The 19860-nt window shown below is 44.4% G+C and overlaps 1 protein-coding gene across 1 annotated transcript in view; it reads left to right on the top strand.

Moving 5' to 3' along the window:
• The first annotated feature begins 3914 nt into the window (after positions 1 to 3914).
• The window catches only part of LOC146197334 (carotenoid-cleaving dioxygenase, mitochondrial-like), an 81864-nt gene continuing 65918 nt past the window's right edge, over positions 3915 to 19860 (top strand). Inside the window, exon 1 of the mRNA XM_084596466.1 lies at positions 3915 to 3975. Within this exon, the coding sequence (XP_084452592.1) occupies positions 3915 to 3975 (61 nt within the window). The remainder of the gene's footprint in view (positions 3976 to 19860) is intronic.

Consider the following 19860-nt stretch of genomic DNA (forward strand, 5'->3'; position numbering starts at 1 on the left):
TCTGCATACTGCAAAGCTCGGCCATGCTCCATGACCAGTGCAGCTGCCAAGTTCTAAGGCCCAGAATACATGCAATGTCACATTACTTAGTTGCATGTCTTCACACACTCTAGCGGCCATTCAGAGCTACGCCTTTTCGCCTGTCAACAGCCACTGACCACACCACCAGGTAACTCGACCATGTTACATGGTCTAATGACGTCCAAGCTTCAACAAGCAGCAAACGTTCGTCCATGCAATGGAACGTTCAACGTCATCACTGGCTTAAGCTGTCAACGAAGTTTATAACTAACCACGCAGACTTTTTCCAACATGTTAGGTTGAATGTTGCGGCATCAAAAGTGACTAAAATAAAACGACGAAAAACGTTTGATGCTCCTGATGTCTTACTATGTTTATAAACACATTGGAGTGTAAAAGCAAGATGCTTTATATTTAATAATGTTTCAATGCGAACGTTTGCATATTTCCGAACATTTCATAGCCCTGTGACCTGACTGTATACTGCGTTCGCGTAAAAGCATTAATGAAAACTGAATGCGATGGTTGAATAAAAGCCAGAAATTTTATGACGAAATTGAGGCAAATAGAGAAGAAACCCTATGTGTTATAGGCATGGAATCAGCCGAACATGTTTACGTGGAAAGTGAATATATCGGTGCAGACGCACTGTTGCTGGTTGACATTGGAATACCATGAGTGACAACAGGCAATCTCACTCAGTAAACTGTAATTAATGTCACAGACTTGATTATTCCTTGATTATTGATGCCTTCTAGTAAATATGTGACTGATCTTTCAGGACTGCCTAGTGCGGTCGGCCTCTTTTTATAGCTTTACAGCTTGAGAGGAAAGCCTTGAAAAAGGACTGAATGCTCCTGTGATCTCTCATTCATTTATCACCCTGTGAAGCTGCTGAAGAATATTTTCCAAGAAAGCGGTTTTTCTTATGTACCAGTTGTTACTAAGCCGGAAGGTGTCCCTTTTTAAATATCCACGTGCCTCCCACAGTGTACATATACGTTGAAAGCTTGCTTGAGATAGACGAAAATGGTTCATTTCATGTTTTTGAAACACGTTCTTACAGAGGTGAGGCAGCTTTCAGCCGCCGATTTTGGAGGCCTTATTCACCTTGGAATTAGCTTACTCGCGGAGGTGAATACAAGGTAGCATTAGATGGAAGCTCTCAACTGCGCTACTAGGACTGGTCTCAATAAAACTATCTTTAGTTTGGAGAATCGCCCTAGCTTTGCAACGCTGCTTTACCTGAACGCTCCCATGAATTATGTAGAACAGGCAGGATAAGATTACTCGCTTTCCGTATTTTTTCACTAAGCCCTCGGTACCCTCTTGGAGCAGGGGCCCTTTTATTCCCGCAAGTTTGGAAATTAGTCTTTAGGTCTAAACAAAAGGCCAAAGCTAAAGGTCACCCTCAGGTGGCCTCCAAAATTTGCAGGTAAATTCCTTTGCGAAATGACCAATTTGCAAGCCTACTATAGATGCTGCACGCTACCTAGTTTCTTCTCTTGGGCTTGCGGTCTATGACTTTAACAGCGCATTAACAGAAGTATGTGAATATTTTGCACTGTTGTTGCGATTGGGCTTTACAACACTACTTAGGAGCTATAAATGATCAAATTAGACGCGTTTGTTTATTCTTTCAGCGCCCTCATGTAAATATAGTAATAAAGATTGCTATAACAAAGAGACGTGACAATCAGCCAGTTGAGAACAACTGATTGAAGCCGGTACGTACCATGACGTTAGGAACATATTCTCGTGAGTGTGTTTCCCTGCCCAGATACGTTTTCTCTTTTTTGCTTTGAAATATAACGCATTCTTTTTCTAGTCTGTCTATTTTGTGCTACTCCACTTACAAAGCAGCGCCTGAAAAAATATTTCGACATCCAGAGAGCCTGTTTGTTATGTTTCATAGATTTGAGTTCTGGAACCGAAATACTGTGATATAGCTCGTGACTTCTCACTAATGAGCGTGATATGTCACAGCCACTGCGCTAATTACACAAAAACAGGTCAGTATTGTCGGATCGTGTATCCAGACTGGATTATCAGTCTTTTATATTCCTATAGTCTTAGGCTTGTGGCCAACCACTACAGCTCGTGAGTGTGGCTAGCTGATAATGAAGATCATAAAAGCATAGGTGGAATCACATTATCAGTGCCACGTTTCACCGGGCAATCTTGATAACGGGATAGAAAAGAATTTTCCAAAGAAAAGCATGCATTGTTTGGTAGGTAGGCGATTTTGTATTCACGCTTCTAGCGACTGGCTGTCGCAAAGCCAGCCGTTCAGATGTATCCGCCCGATAACTTTTATATCACGATCATTTAATTAAGCCATGTCAGTAGGCATACTCTGCCGTCCATCGCATGCTGTCAAGCACTGTCACCCATCCATCCCTGACCAGGACATATATGGCCATGCAGAAGTGCTTCGTTGTCGGTGTTCAACTCCGCAGGTGCAGCAACGATCAGAGTAAATGGGGTTGTAGTTAGCACTTAAGGCTTAATTGGGTGCCGATGTCTTACAACGCATAAATGATGCTACCTCCCAAGTTGGCCTTATGGTGGCAGTGTGTTGGAGAGGAATAGAGGTGCCGTGGTGTGACGTGTGGTGTGGGGTGGGCCATGACGTCAATGACGACGACGACGACACGATATTGAAAACCGACATTCATGCAGCTATCGCAGTAAAACAAAAAGTTGAATTACGCTGAATCTTAACTAAACAAAATTAAGAAGTAATCAATATTTTGCTATTGAGTAAATGAATCGAAATTATAATTTTGAAACCTGTGCCATCAATCATCGCAACCCACATGTTCTACTTGGTACGAGCTTGTAAACGCATCTTTCCCGTCGCGAAAATATATCGAAGACGAGTGAGAACCTTAGCTACGCTTATAGCCCAAAGCAAAGAGTGTAGTCTTTGCAAAAAGTAACCAGGGTGCGCGCTCCGCTTCTCAGTCGTGTCGTAGAGAATTCGTACCCCTTCTGAATTTTAAATCTGTGCAAATGAAAGGTGAATGGCTCTCCTCAATTTTTAACGACTCGTGATTATCTGATGATCACGTAGGCTTTCGAATTCAAAGAAAAGCAAAATGTGCAGCCTGGCTACTTTTGGCAGAGACGGCACTTGCAAGCGAATTGTGAACAGAACGATCATGGGTATACTGAATCCACTGGCTCGTAACGTGACATTTCCGTTAAAATTCTTCTTTGCTAAAACTGCGTACCCGTTTTTCACATTCTTCATGCCATATTAAACAAAAAGCTACTTTTCCATGTGTGCCTCGCAGCCATGTGTGATTGCCTTCGACACGGCTCATTTAACAGCCATAGTGTTTTATATAAACAAGCATACGTCAACTCCACAGGAAATAAAAAATCTAGAGCTCGTCAGCACTTTTCAAACGCAGTTTCGCAGATGCCAAAAGAATAAACGAGCGAGAAAAAAAAAGAGAGAGCTCTGGCTACTGCTTTTCCTGCCAGAAATTTCGCGCGTAGTTTTTTCTCGGCGCAGCAGGCGTCGAAAAGCGCCGGTCTGTAGTAATCCCGCGCAAGGAGCCAAATAAGAGGGGCTTCTTTTGTTGCTTGTCGTCATTTGCCGCGATGCGGCGCCACTATGTACGGCGTTGCAGCGCCCTCGCCGAAACAAGCGGGCGCGACCAAAAGAGCGAGCCGAGAGCGGTGGCGGGCACTCTCCCGCAGTGGCTGGCGGATCGGGAGAGCATAACGGGACCACTCGCCAGTGAGAGTGGCCGGCCCGGAGGCACGCTCGACCTAGGGACACACTTCGGGAGGACGCGGCGGCCTTGGGGGCAGTAACCTCAATCAGACTGGGAAAAGGTGCATGCTTCCAGTTTTGGGTCGGCGTAGCCATTCGTCCAAGTATGGAGCGACTCATCGAGAACCGCGAGGAAATCACCGAGCCGATTCCCACGTGCGTCTTGGGTGAGTGAAGACGTTGTCGTGTTATCGGCCTTGCTCTTGCTCGCGTCACGCGTAAGAAATCTTTGGTAACAGCGGCAAACATTAATTAAGGACTTCTTTTGGACGTTCCGGAGTGATATATCTAAAGAAAAAAATATATTTGTGCTGTTCTGTATATTCCAAACACTGTGTACCGAACGGGACACACTGGTAAATGCGGTTGGCCTACCATGCAAGTTCTTCCAGATATATTGTCTGGACGGTTGCGCGGAAACAAGGCCGGGCTTTTGCGGTGGCGCAGTTGGAATGAATCAGGCGACTTTCCACGTGGTTGCGGGTCACGTGATTTTTAACTCCGTGGCGAAAACATAGTCGTTCAAACTTGACGCCCAACGTAGTGTGCCACAGCATAATCATCTCAGTCGATGTGAGAGTGAAGGCTGTGAGGTTATTTTTAATCTGAGTAAATATGATAGCAAAAAGCAAACAACTGCTGCAATTCTTGACAAACAAAAAAGACGGTCACATGGTGCATGAACGAAATGAAGTTTGCACTCTACGACGGAAACCTATGGGACGACAACTGCCCGCTTACCCAACAGGTATATATTGTTGCAGGTGTGATTATAAATTAGGAAAAGTCTCTAGTATCGATGCTGGAATGCTTTGAAAGTTCTACACATGTTCTATGTTTGTATTCCTTTACTACTATAGGTAATAAATGTGCTTACCACCACCGCCACCACCTTGTGTCAGCGGAAACACTGCGCCATTTAACTTGCGAATCTCCTTCAAGCAAGGCCGATGCCTCACTTTTTATCGCGCCCACCATTTCTATGTTTCTTTTATTTCTCCGCATTTCCTTCACTGTAAGTAACATCGTGCGGGTAAAATTTTTTACACAGCCATTTGTCCGGTAGCATGAAATCAAATAAAAGTGCTATATGCGCAAAGCGATCAGAACAGTATATATTCGTCTTCCTGCAACCGTGAAACGTCTCTTTAGCAATGTATCTCGCTGCGAAAACTCTTTTTGGAAGAATTTCATGTTTTGCATGTACCCAGGAACTTCTGTAGGGAAAAATACTCCAGAAGCAAAGTTCGTCAAGATTACTACTCTATTAACTCGTTACAATATAGTGAGCACCAAAAATCGAAATGAGCAAGAGCCGAAAAGGAAGCCTGAAGCCGCTAACCGCCATTTCCACAAACCTCTTGAGAAGTTTATTGATGAATAACCGAGAAAACTGCAACCCGTACATTTAACAATGAATAATATATATTTGCGCCTGGGTAGCGGAACCCGTAGTAGGCTAACTTGAAAGGCATGCTTAAAATCTATGAACCAGAGTACTCCAGGTACTCTGGGGCAGCAAGGTGCAGCGCTTGCGCATTTTATACTGGTGAGAATAAGAAAACGTCCCACGTCGGGACACACGATGCCATGCGCGGAATCTAGCGAAAAAAAGCGACAGCTTAAGAGGATATCAAGGAAAAAGAAAATATCCCCAAACTTCCCCATCGTAAATCCTTCCGGGCTGTACGGGGAGCTTCTCGGAATGGCTCGAAGCTTGCATGAATGGGAGATCACAAAAAGTACGCGCTTGCAACATGCAGCTGTGAGCTATTGTGGCTTTCAGGAAACTCAGCCTCCAAAGGTAGAGATTTTCGAACGTATTGTTGTGCATTATTTTTTTTTCTATGTGCTGCTCTTGCGTTTTTTAAATAACAGAATGAATGAAGCATTCGATTAGAAGTTAGAGCTTGTAGGTATTTTTAGTCATGTGCAATAAAAGTAATCGCTCACTCATGCACTAAGAATATTGAAACAGATCTGCCCAGTAATTTAAGAAAAGTATTCAGGCCACTAATAATTGTTAACTCTGGAAACATTCCGAGGGTTATACGTGTCTTAAAGCTAAAATCTTGGGCTTAGCGGACGATTAAAATGAGCTGACAAGACAGTTCATGCTTATTTTTGCAATATCGCTCGTATAACATGAAATGCTCAGTGCGATTCTTTTTACAGTGCACAGTCCCTGTGTGGGCAATGTACCGCTTTTATACGCTTCTTGATGTATCAAAACTGATTATTCCGTAGTACGCAATGAATGCGAAAATTATACTAAAACATACACATGCTTGAGATCGCGCAGTATGGCTATCTTTGTTTATTCTGTCACAAGCGCTCTAGATATATCCAGCGCAGGGAAAATTTTACTGAAGTATGCAAATATGAGCTGATTGGAATTAGACGCTGAGATGTATGGAGTTGTAGAAGGCTCCGAATATAGTCCGGGAGCGCCTAAGGCAGACTTTGCTCTCTCTCCTTGCTCTTTCCCAGATCAAAGAGGTTGATTAGTCCGAAAATTTGTTATCGCTTGTGGCGCGGCACGCCTGCCGAAGCAGATGCGGCGACGCGTACGAATTTCCGCTTGCGTGTGGAAGGGCCTGCGTGGTCATGCTTTGGACATACTTGCGTACTTGTTCATGAAGACGATGATTCAGAGCGCAATAAAATCCTACTATTTGTTACGCCAGGCTGTGGCGACGGCTTAGCTGCCTAATACAGCGGCCAGGGAAAGCAACCTTGGCGCTCCTCCGTGGACTAGATGCGTGTTCTCGGCCATTTGCTACTTTTTTTTGTTAGTGTTTTATTTGTATATATCAATCATGTGTTGCATGACGTAACAGTATCACAATAGCAGAGTATTTGTAGTTCCTCTGGGGTTCATACCAGGAATTCTTTGGCACGCGAAGCGCGATACCAGAATATTTGAGTCAACGAGAAAAGTGCCCAATAGAACCCTCCATTTCTTTTGCCCATTAGGTTTCATTCAGTGAACATTTACAGTTGCAGTTGCAGACAGGCGTTGAGGCGAGGACCGACAGCTGATGCACAATGCCATTGCACGTGCGCGAAAGACAAGATCGCACGCCGAAGAATGTTATGGGGCCTTGATTGCCTTACAGCCTCACTGTCTTCCTCGAAAAAGTCCACTTAAACCGCAAGAAATTCAGCCTACGCTGCAAAACGGCTGTCGTTCTTGTCCACACAGCTCAAAAATTGTCAGAATTCTGCACACGGTTTCAACAATGCGACCCGTAAACAAACCTCGCGTTGCGTATATTTACGGTCGGCGAAAGACGCGTAGTACAACCAATATGGAATAAAATGAGAACAAAGCTTCGGGACGATTGAGAACCTTCTATTTCGGTGTGAGCAAGTACAAAAGATCGCACTTCGCCGTGTTTTTTTTTTATTTTTTATTTTTGGTCAAGGAATGCCGCTCGAGCAAACTACGAAAGTAGTAGTGCAGAGGTGAAAAGGGGGTGGGGCAGAATTTCATCTTCCGAAGGAGAGTAGGAACATAGAATTGGTGTCTCGTAACCAGGCCATGAATAAATTCCTTAGTCCTTTATGTCATTGTATACATTTCTAACATTAAGTTCAGTCGTGTCCGACTCTTCGTGACCCTATTGACCATGTCACGCCACGCTTTCCGCGTCTCTCACTATCTTCCTAACATCACATAACTTCATCTGCAGTGCCTCGAGGATGCCATCTAACCATCGCGTTCGCTGCCTACCCCTTCTCCGGCGACCCTCAACATTTCCCAACATCAAATCTTTCTCCAGCGACTCCTCTCTTCTTATCAGATGACCAAAGTAGCTGAGCTTTAACTTTAGAATTTGACCCTCCAATGAGCAGTCAGGGTTTATGGTCGACAATATCGACTGATTTGATCTTCTGGCAGTCCAAGGAACTCTCAAGAGTCTTCGCCAGCACCACAATTCAAACGCGTCAATTCTTCGGCGGTCAGCCTTTTTCACAGTCCAACTCTCGCATCCATAGGGCTGTGGTTTTTTTTTCTTTTTGCGGACCCGGCTACGTACACAAAATATTTGCCCCAACACTCGTTGCCCACATAGGCACCAGTGTTTCCTAACCATGCACGCAACTATTCCGTCAAGCGAGCGGTCGATGTACTGCTATCGCGAACTGGTCTGAGGGCATTTCAAGGGAGTTAGAGGGAGCTTACGAAAAATCCCACTGCCCGGTTTTCGAGGTTCTTTCCTTGCTACGTTGTTTCATTGTTCGTTTTGTTATTGAACGTACAGGCGGGCGAGAGCAAGCAGTCGAAGGCTGGTTTAAGACATGGAAGTTTTCACCGTTATCCTTGTGTCTTCTTTCTATCTTATATTTCCGGCACAACTTCTTAATCTACTGTATAAACTTACCATGATAGGTTTCCTTTCCAGCCATGCATCCCCTTCACCTGCTTTTTTATTTTCCTTTATTGGTGAACTAAATTTTTTCCCTAGATGTCTCCCTAAAATAGGCCGCACACCAGGACAGGTCGAACGCAGACGATGTGGATAGAATTCGCAGAGAGCGAGTCCTATTTCTACACCGGCCGAACAAACAAGCGGAAAGGAGGAAACACACGGTTCGCCTTCCGACTTCATTTTTTCGAGCTTCATCTTTGCTTCTTTTTTTTAGGTATTTTGTTTAATATTGGCATTGGGCTTTACAGAGCCTCTGTCAGAGCTGAACCGTTGTTCGGCACTACTCGAAACAGTCAAGGGGTGGGCAGAAACCACAAGCCTGCCCTTAAAGTGGAAGGCAAACAAGACGACGAGAACGCAGCAACAGGCGTCTTTTACCGATCCTCGAAATTTTCGAGAAGATCGCTTTGCTGCCCACACTACGCAAGTACGCGCGACAACAAGGGTGGCCAGGGGGGACTGAAAACATGTCCTCTGTCATCGATCCATCGCGGTCCAGCCATCGCGGCGGACTAAATTTAGGGGCCCCTTCTGAATGCGTTTCTGCAGCGTGCGCCGAGCGCGCGTACAGAGCTCTGATACCAGAACTGGCTTCGTAACTACGGCCCGAACAAACACTGTGGGCCCATCTGATTTCGTGCCATTCTGAGACAAATGTTGAAATTCCTAAGGGAGGGAGATTTTTGTTGCAAAAGTACTTTTTCTCATTTTGGCTGGAAGGTGTATTGCGTCCACTTTGGAAATTTTGAAATTGCTGATTGATAGCATAGGACCGAAAAGACATCCTTGATATGATCGCGCTGACTTCTTGCTCCTTCCTTTCTTTCTGCAGTAGTTATTTCGCAATTTTACTAAAGCATAGTCCTCCTAAACTGTCGACTGCAACTATCAGAAGACTGCCATGGGAGCACAACTAAATAGGGACACCTATTTTGAGTAAATTATCTAGGTATTCTTCACTTTCTCATGATCGCAAAACAGTTTTGCGAAGATAAGAAAGTAGAAAGCGCATAATTGAGAAAAGCGTATAATTCATAAAAGTCAGCAGTGACTATCTAACTCTTGGCCGAAATGAGAGGAAGCTTGTGACCCTCAGGCAGAGTTCTTTTGTTCTTATCAGATATTTGCATAACGCAAATAGTTCGAGCATACGAGAAACAGTTGCCGCCTTTCGCGTAGGCTGATGCACCGAAGAACAGGTTTTTTTCCACAGATTGCGAGCCCCACCAGGGAAGATCTGCGGACCCTTCACTGTAATAGCGGAAATTTACGATATGCAAAAAAAAATGGCGTTTTACACAACTTCCCGCTGAGAAGAAAGAAAAACGCGCAGGGGAGTTAGTCTGCTTTCGCCAACCACATATTACGGGCACTTGAGATTCGGCTTTCATTTCGGTTTTGGGTAGCACATACCTAATAGCATCCCGTCGTAATGTGCGCATTACGCGGAAGACCAACCCAATTAGATATCAGGCCTCGCTTTAAACAAGCCTTACGAACGGGCCTGCATTACCTACAGGAGAAGCGTGTCCTAGTCGGGATCCAAGGGTCCCGGCAAGTTTGATTGCCCTCTCAAAGGTGCTGCCCAAATTGACAGCCCCTTCCAAAAAGGCCACAATATGTGGTCTTGTGACGTCACTTACACCACTGACTCAGGCAGGAGTGTGTAGCGAACCAGTGTTCGCTGCTGTATGAGCTTAGAGGCTCAAGAAATCACATACCATGCTGAGTGACTGAGTGAAATGCCTAGTGGAAGACCACACAAATGCGCTTGTGTGCGATATCTATTAAGACTGCACAGCGTCCAATTGTCGGAAGGCTCTAATCCTTCAATTGAGATATCGTTGGTTAGAATCCTCCACTAGGCGAGGTGTACTTGCTGTCCCTCTTGGGCACATGCTCGGTAATAAACAATGCACCCAACTGTGAGAATGCCTTTTCGGGTCGCAGGCTTTGTGTATCGAGATTACCAGGCTCGCGACAGAAGGATCCTCGACACACAGTTCAGCGTGTAATTCGGAGATTCCGAAGCTGTCCACGATGGGTCCACAAACCGAAGCATGCGAGGTTTTTGTTTGTTGGGTGAGGGCGATAGTTCACGAGACCTAACTTTGATATTCATGCAACCTGGCTAAAGTTTAGTTGAGCACCCTACAAAAACTTGTTTCTACAAAAAAGAAACTCTAAATGAATATTTACTCGCATTAAATGTTTCCCTTTCAGCGACCATATCACAATGTCCAATTACGCACGAACCTTTGTAAAAAAGTTGTCTCTCCTTAATGGAAAATGCATCCGCGTTCGTACCGTACTTCTGGTAGCAGATCTCAGAACATTGGGATGCCTCGTTCAGCGGCGGAAGCAGTTGCTTATTTTTTTATTTCAGTGCGCCTGTTTCCTCGATTAGTAGCTCCGGCAGTCTGTACCGTTCTTACTTCGGTCGCATCCTACCATTCGTCGTGCCCTGAAACGTCAAAAGGGATTCCGCGACAAAATAAAAGTTAGAAGCCATGGACGCATACATCTGATAATGAAAAGACGCTCCCTATGTTCAGTCTTCGTTGACGCCTGTCAGCCGGGGGGCATGTCTTACCTCAGGTGATAAGCGTTCCGTAAATGCAGGCAGTTGCTTCCGAAAAACACACTCACTGGCGTGCTTGATTTCTGATCTCTTTTTATCCATTTCGTTTTTGTTTTTTGTTTTTTTAATATCGAGCTCCTCACTTCTTAATGAAGCACGGAAAGATGAGAAATGCGCCTGTCCTGTACAGACATGAATTTTTCGTACATATTACATTCATTCTCGACCTTTAGGAGAGAGGTTTTCGTTATTTATTCAAAACATTTATTCTTTTTGTTGAGTTTTTCTGCAACTTGATTGAAGTTATTATTTTATTTAATACCATTTTTTTCTTTTCATGATTAGATCGTGACAAAAACCTAACAGAAGTGGAGCCTCAGCGGAAAGGCCAGCAGCCTCTGCACACATTCATTTCGATCATCTTTCTGGTATATATTCATGCGGTCCGGTTAAGTTTCATATGGCAGAACGGAAAATTGTTAGTGCATAAGCGTTCTTAGGAAGGATGCTTTTTGTTCTGAACATAAAAGCTGGCATTGAGGAATTTCTGAAGGACCTGCTAAATGTCTTCGAATTCAGTTTGTATGTTCATTTTTTGTTTTGCTTCTGATTTGAGAGTTCTTTTGACTCTTAGATTTTTGTGTAATAAAAAAAAAAAAAGGGTTTCTCCAGCCGCAAATATAACGATTCCTTCATTTTTTTTTTTTTTTTGCCGTCATTGCACTAGTGTTATAATTTAGGATTCCTGCAGTGAATAGTTAATCGCACATGCAACATTCATATTGCCGTATGCCTCTCTTAGTTACGCGAAAAAAATCTAATGTTACACATAGCTTCACAAGAAAGAAAATAAACCCGTCCATATGTGGGCACATATCGCTAAATCCTACGGTTTCTGTAACGTGAAAGGCTTCTTCGATTCCATCATTTCATCTCTACAATTTTTCTTGATACTCATGCCTACGTGATTCTTAGTACTCTGTTTTGCTCGCTGCTGCTGATTTCATCCTCAGCGCCAAATACTCCCACGTTCCATTCCTAGCACAGGCGGCTCCGACGTTAGTCTCACTTCATGGTCCTCGCAAAGTACCGTCTATATTGCCAGCCTGTGTATGGCGACTGATTCTTTGTTCACTCACTCACTCACTCACTCACTCACTCACTCACTCACTCACTCACTCACTCACTCACTCACTCACTCACTCACTCACTCACTCAATCAATCAATCAATCAATCAATCAATCAATCAATCAATCAATCAATCAATCAATCAATCAATCAATCAATCAATCAATCAATCAATCAATCTAATTTTCTCAAATGAAGCACAGCAAAACCTTTAAATTTACAATTTTCTAAACACTCTCACCTGTAGGAAAAGTATAAGGCGCTTCCTTTCTGTTACCAGTATTCGGCCATAAAGGAAATCTGGGGCGAAGGACCGTTCCCTTTCACCTTCGCCTCCTTTACTTTCTGGTGATGAGATTCCACTGCGCGAAAAAGAAGCGGACAAAACACAAGCGATTTTCTTGATGCATTCTTTTGTTCCCACGGTGTGCACTCCTTTCCATTCTTCCCTGCCTCATTCACCGAAATGCGGTCAGCGCGAACACTCACTGGATCGGTGTTTCTAAATTTGTCTTCGCGTTCTTTTATTCCGCGGGGCTCGCTGCACAAAGAATGCTTGCGCAAGCCTAGCTCAGACGTAACTAAATGAGGTGCCGCGTTGCGTCCGACGGATCGAGACGCCGTGTATTCGTCGTTAAGAATGAGAGGCGTGCCTCGGTTTCTAGTTTCGTGGCGGCCAGCTCCCGGTGCACATTCGCTCGCCAATCACACTCAGTTTACTGTTCTTGTACGCTGCATTGCGTTCTCAAACTTCGTAGCAGGCAATTGTGAAAAACGCTTTTAGTTCTTGTATTCGATGAAGAACCGCGCTAGAAGGAAGAGGTGAATAAAACAGCGATGTTAAGAGACAGTCAGGACGGAATCACGCCTATTTCAGAGTCAACCATGTCAATGGATTCTGTAAGAACAACAGGGCTTTTGGTTTCGAAAACGCTTCAGTAACTGCGAGAGCTCTTCATAGGAAGCTCACTTTGCCTAACTTGTATTGATATGTGGCTAATAAAGTAGTGATCAGGTAATGCAACTACTGGCTCGATATGGACGAAGGGACTCTTGCATCGACGAAGATGTGATACAAAGAGTAGAAAATGCTCTGTGAGAGGAGAAATATAGGGATCTGCAGCAAAACTGCAGAGGCTTTCGGTAATTTCCTCGCCTTGTAGTAAGCTTGCGGGTCCGGAATCCAGATTAGAATATGTATTTCTGTACCCGGTGAGGATTTATGTTTACTTAACGTTTGTTCAGCTTCTATTCCTGTTTTATTTTTTGCCTTGCAAATTGAATCCATGACAATTATACTGCAGTAAACTTCTTTCTTCTGTTGCTGCGTTCATTTTATTGCGGTCGTTCCCTTTGGCAAGACTAAGATGAAGCTCATAGTAATATTCCTAAAAAAGAAATGGTAAGGCATGAAAAGGCAAATTGTAAAAGTGGCAATGGTGCTTTGCCACTTTTCCGGGTGAAACTTAGTTTTCGGTGAACTGACTGCGCGTCGGATAAAGAGATCATCGTCGTAATATGTGTCCTGGTAATATCGTGCGCTGCTGTGAAATGTAGTGCTACAGGTTGCTATAATAATATTGTAACCATAGCCCGTTCTAGAGCTGTTAGCGCCCTTAGCTGTGCTGTAGGGTTGCTCCATAATTTTACATCACTTTTTTGGAGCCTCAAGTGCTGTTGACGAATATGAAACAGCTTTCGACTTAAAAGAGTACCGCAGAAAACGGATGCCTTCCATGGTGCTAGGCATGTCAAGGGGCTTGCAGAAAGTATTTTGCTTAGTTTAACTACGGATGGCGGACCTTTTTCATATTCCTATTATGTGTTAAGGTACCGGGGGGGGGGGGGGAGCAAGATATCTTAACAGAATATTTGGCAAACTGCGATAGAAGAGATAAAATTACATACAAAACTGTGCCTTTTTGCTTTTTCAGAGAGCTACTCACCTACAAGTTTGCATAGTGCATTGAATATGGCTGTAAATATACCGCGAAACTTCCTGCAAGCGCCCCTACCCGTGCGCGCACCCCCTCCCTCCCACCCTAAACTTCCATGAAAATTTCACATTTCCGCCCCATTTGGGGCAAATATCCCCTCTCTCCCACGCCGAACCTTTACACTCTCTGCCCTTGGCATGCATCTCACCAACGCAGCACTGCCAGCCCCATGCAGTCCCAGAACTTAATCGAATCTCCATTCTCAGAAACATCACAAACAAAAACGACACCCCCTAGTGATTGTGTAGAGAAATCACTTCATACAGCTGGCGTCGGATGATCACAACGAGCGAGACATCCGATGCGCTCCACCCAAAGAGCAGATGGCTGCTGTATAGGCGGAGGCTGGCGACAAAAGAAAATTTTTTGAGGACCTTAAGAGGGAAGAGGTGAAAAATTTTTTTGGCTAGTTCTACCATACGGTTTATTTGACAGAAACCCGCCGATCACACAGTGCAGGACAGTGACTTTTCTCGTGCTGAACTCGAGGTGAGTAGCTCCATTCGGCGGCGATGGAGCGCGCTCGTTGCGGCGCTGGGTTTTCATAGCCGGCGACAGATGGCGTGCGCCACGCTCCCTCCTCGAGTAGTCGATTAACGCGCTCGATTGGTAATCGGAGGGGTAGGAGTTCGATTCACGATAGAAGATGATTTTATTTCATAAAGGTTAGAAGAATTCCGCTGATATCCCGCGTAATCTCGCGTACACATCTTGCGGACATATCTCTCCCACGCGAGGTTTTCACCATGAGCCAAGTAAGACTTTCGCCTAAAGAAGGACAACTTTTAACATGTTTAACAGCACGCCGAGTAAAAACGGCGGCGGCGGCGGCGGCGTAGCAAGAACACATTGCGTAGCAACTCGCCGACATCTCGACGCAAACTGCCCAGACAGATTGCACCGATGAGAAATAAATAAAATTTTAAATTCATGTGCATTGCGTTAATTTTTTTCTGGTTGAAAATTATGCCATGATCTTTAATTTCGATCCTGCGCCGGGAAAGCGCCCCCCTTATCGTTTCCGGTAATTTCGGCCTGAGACAGGAGGGCGCTTGCTCGCAGTTTTACAGTATGTAAATTTCTCCCCAGAAAACGCCAGCGCGTGAACACCAGAACACGAAACATAATTATGCAATCAGCAGGTTACTGCTGCGCGGAACGAAACGCCGGGTAGAGCGCTCTCATTTGGTCATTTTAATGCGCCTACTTTACTAAGTGCTACGCTCTATGTGCTGCCATCAAATTATTGGAAGCATTATCTTTATTTCGTATAATAGCTCCTGGGAATAGGTTATAACGTTACTGTTTATGCCTGCCCAAGCGTCCCACGTCACTGCACCTGGGCAGCATATGATTCTTATTCTAGTTAAGTCAACTTTTTTCTGACTTTGGCAGTCGCTTACTTAATTACACATTCTGTGGAGGCAGGATAAAAAATAAGATCGTGTTGCTTAAATGTCAAATCCCGAAGCCTGTCCGTACCAGTTGTCTTTCCTGTGCTTATAAAAATATTATAACCGGACCGAACAGTGCTTTTTCAAACACATGAATTGGTGCTGACACGTATAAAAAGCGCGTCTCGGTGTCATTCGTTGTGTGGGGAAATAAAGGATCAAAACATTTTTCAAGTGTCGCTTTTTAGCTTTTTCATACCGTCTTCAAGCAATTCGATATATCTCGTCTTCCTAAGCGAGTAATCAGCATTCGAACAAGTAGTACTGATCGCTAAGCAGATATGTTTATGTTTTTGAACTGTCTTTTATCTATATTGAGGAGAAGTACAGGAACAAATCATATCGCGAAAATTTGGTGCCGAAGCCAAAATAGCATTTCGCGTTGAAATGGGAGCGTCCTTCTCTGTTTACGGCTTTATTTGACAGAGGTGGAGAAGGAAATGTCCAGCGGAAAGTTTAAGTGATCGGGTTTAAATAAAACTCTAACAAAAAAGAAGTTACCACTCAATGCATTTCTTTTTTATTTGCCTAAAGAAAACATTTGTTCGTACTTCCGACTTCGGGCTTGTTTCAGTCTGGGAAATAAAGGCGCGGCCAACGTCTGCAAAAGCTCGTATTTGTGATGATGCGGTGCGTGCCTCACCTGTGCGCCACTTTGTCATAATTCTCGTAGGTGATTGCCGCTGTATAGATCCTCAATTGTTTTAGAAAAAGAATAACTACCCTTTCGGTCGCCTAAGAAAATACATCCGTGCCATTAAAATAGCAACTCTTTCCTTTCTACCGAAAAACCGGCACAGGCGTTACGAGGGGAAAATAAGAGGCATAGCACTGGGAAGCGGCAGCTGGAAATTCTCACTGCCGAACATTGATTGGTCGTCGGGTTATGCGGCATTATGCGATCACGTGACATGTTCGAGCTGGCAGGCGGAGCTTCCAACTTGTGCCTCTCCATTCAGACCTTAGCGAAGTGCACGTTAACAAACGAGAATCCGGAAAGGGAGCCAGCGTTTGTAACCATTGAAGCTTTATTCAGCATAAATGTTTTCCTTAATCTCTGAAAAGGAGCAGTTGGAGCCTCATACGGCACGGACGTAGCCTTCGATTCGCTTGTAATAAAAACAAGACAAAAATAGTATGCCAGCTGAAGTGTAAAATAGTCAGGAGAAAACCAGCCTGCTTGACCCTGAAGATATTCTTAATTGTTTAGCAGCCTATTACAGCAAACTAAACTGCAGTGTTATGAAAATGCGAACAAGTTGATGTCCGTGACAGTCTCTTGATTCTGCTGATTTCATTACTACATAGCAGCGCACATACAATTCTAAAATATATATAATTAACTCTAAATGAGCGATTTACAGAGAGTGTGGTAAGCGGGGTCGATGAATTTAAACCAAATGCTGAGCAGAATGCACAAGTATTCATAGTTCTAAATACCGACTTCGTAATAGGCCAGTAGTCCATGCTTGGATCGTCCTCAATGCTACAGGTTGGATGCGGAACATCACAGATGCGTCTGAAAGAGTGAAATAACAGGAACTTCAGGAGTTTAAAAAACAATTAAAAAATAACAGCCGGGCAGCTGTGAACCTGTCGACATGCCAGGTTAGCAGGAACTTAGGCACCCGGAATGCATGATTCGTTATGAACTGAGAGAACACACAAGAAAATCGGTCTGGCTATCTGATCATTTTGTTTGGGGTCTTGGAGGAACAAACTTATTACTATCGATGTTTGAAAATTGTTGCGTCCTTTTTCTTGATCGCAGTAATAAAAACGAGAGATAAGCGATGAAAAGAGGCTTTATTTACCTCCTCGTTTTTTGTTTTTTTTTTCAGCGTCTGCAAAAATCATGAGAACAAAACGCGCGTTTCATTCAAATGGTACGTGAACATGTTGAAAGTCATCTGCAGCACAAGCAAGGGGCCGCAAATATTCCCGAAGCATTCTCAACTGGCACACTAGAAGTTAAAAAAAAAGGACCAAAAGGGAAAGCAATTTCTCTAGCATGGCGTCTATGCCTGCAATTATGAGCGCGCAGACATTTGCAACCCTCGGAGGCGATGGAGCTATGGGCGAGAATTTGGTGCCCATTTAAGTGAGCGTGTAGCAGAAAATGAAAACCGCAGTTCACGGAGAATACTGGCTTCCTGAAAGGAAAAAGACCCCTACAAGGTGCAAGCGGTTGGCAGGCTAAAAACACGTTGGGCACAAACATCGCGGTAAGCAAAGAAACGAACACATGGTGGTTCTTTGATTGATTGAATAAAAAGTTGTCGGGATGAAAACCTGTCGAGTGTGCTTTTCATTGGAAACGCGAAGCTGAAATTTAGAGAAAAAAAAAATGAATGCGTGGTCACATGAGAAAGTGCGGAATGATGGAAGCTGGCGAAGCCCGCAGGCTGACAGTGGAGGAATTCGTCGCGTTGCCCCGCCGGGGTGGTGCAGTGGTAAGACGCCCGACTACTGTGCCGGAGTTCCCGGGATCGAATCCCGGCCTCGGCGGCTGCGTTTCGATGGAGGCGAAACGAAGTGGCGTCCGTGTGCTGTGCGATGTCAGCGCACGTTAAAGATCCCCAGGTGGTCGAAATTACTCCGTAGCCCTCCACTACGACTCCCCTTTCTCTCTTTCCACTTTCACTCCCTCCTTCCTCCCTTCCCTTACGGCGCGGTTCAGGTGTCCACAGAGCAAGTGTGACAAATACTGCGCCTTTCCCTTCCTATGAACCAACAAACCAAAAATTCGTCGCGTATGCGGAGAATATTTTCCAGGATCCGCACTCAAGACGCCCTTGCTCGAGCCGGCGGGGAGTATCCTGGTCGGGCAGCATTTCAGCGCTAGCAGGGAAAAGAGCATATTGTCATCGCCCTTCAGACGTTCGGAAGACGCCTTCACAAGAAATGTGTTGGAGACAGTGTTTTGACGTGCCTCTGCGCCTTTGGCATTTTTCGGTGCGGGCTATTGTAGAATGCTGAAGGAGGCAGTGAAGGCTCGGACATTGGCATGTTTTTTTCTTATTTTCTTACGAGACAGCGTTGAGGACGGGGTGTTGCTGAAAATCCGGTGTCGGCGTCGTAGTTATAACGCGATAATCAGAGGAAAGTAACGATACAATAAAAGTTTTACGAAAACCCGGGGAGTCGAACACGATTTCTTTTCAGTCCGAGGCAAGCGCGCAACCACTCCGCCACACAACCGCAAGCTTCTCTCCGAATAAAAGTGGAAGTATGTATTGCTTTATGACTGTCATCTAACGTTTAGGTGCGTCATTAGAAATAAATTAATTATGAAAGTGATAGTTAAGTGTTTAGCAAAGAACATTTACGCTTTGCTTATCTGCGATGCGGCGCACACTAAAAAATTCCTTCGATCGTACGGCGCTGCCAGAACAGATGGCGCGAGCCGCCGTCCGATTTAAAGGCTAATACATTCAAGAACCGTACTCAAAACCTTGGGGTTTAAAAGCTATCGTGTTGGATTCTTAAAGGCAAAGCTTAGGCTTCCTCAAATATTTTTTGGTTTCGCATTTTTTCGACCTTCTGCCCCGCCGGGGTGGCGCAGTGGATACAGCGCTCGACTACTCTTCCCAAGGATGCGGGATCAAATGTCTGCCTCGGCGACCGCTTTTCGATGGAGGCGAAAAGAAAAGCGCCCATGTGCTGTGCGATGTCAGTGCACGTTAAAGAACCCCAGGTGGTAGAAATTTTTTTGGAGTTCTCCACTACGGCGTCTTTCATAGCCTGAGTTGCATTAGGACGTTAAACCGTACAAATCAAACTAAGCTTCTACTTCCTGGAATTCCAAAAGCACTACGACTCAAGTAAAGAGAGAGAAAACAAGGCAATTACGGCCGTCTCATTTCACCGAAAATTTTGGTGCATGGTACAGCAAGAAGCAAGCGCAAAGAAAAGTATCAAGCTTGATTGACCTTTTTTTTTTTCTTTGCTTTGAAGCAAAGCAGGAGAATGCATATCAACGCTCAGATCTATCTAGGAATTATGCGTAGGCCTAGGAGGCTATCAGTCACAGCACCAAACTCTCCACAACATGGCTAAGGTTGAGAGTATTGTTAAATCTCCTTTTGAAGATTTAGGTAAGCTATAGAAAGGGTGACAGAATATTGTTGGATTGCTCTATCCAAACTAGTTGCCCAAATTCATGCCCAGGGAGAGATATGGCATAGACGGAGCTATCGAAAAAACTAAAATGGATAATGATATCTATATGTATGTGTACTTGAAACATTTTATCCATATAGATCATACTAAAATACGAGTTGTTTCTCCTCCGAGTGTGGTTACAAATTCTTAAAGGTTTTTCAGCTGATTTTCACTCTAGCAAGTTTTTTTCACTGATACTATATCGATTGGATGTCTTAGCCTTCTACTTTTTGGTAGTGAGCTACGAAGGCATAGAGCTAACGTTTTGCGAGTGCGCAGCTGATAAAGATG

This window comes from Amblyomma maculatum, chromosome 3 (genome assembly GCF_055883805.1).
Source record: "Amblyomma maculatum isolate TAMU_Amacu chromosome 3, ASM5588380v1, whole genome shotgun sequence".
Lineage (NCBI taxonomy): Eukaryota > Metazoa > Arthropoda > Arachnida > Ixodida > Ixodidae > Amblyomma > Amblyomma maculatum.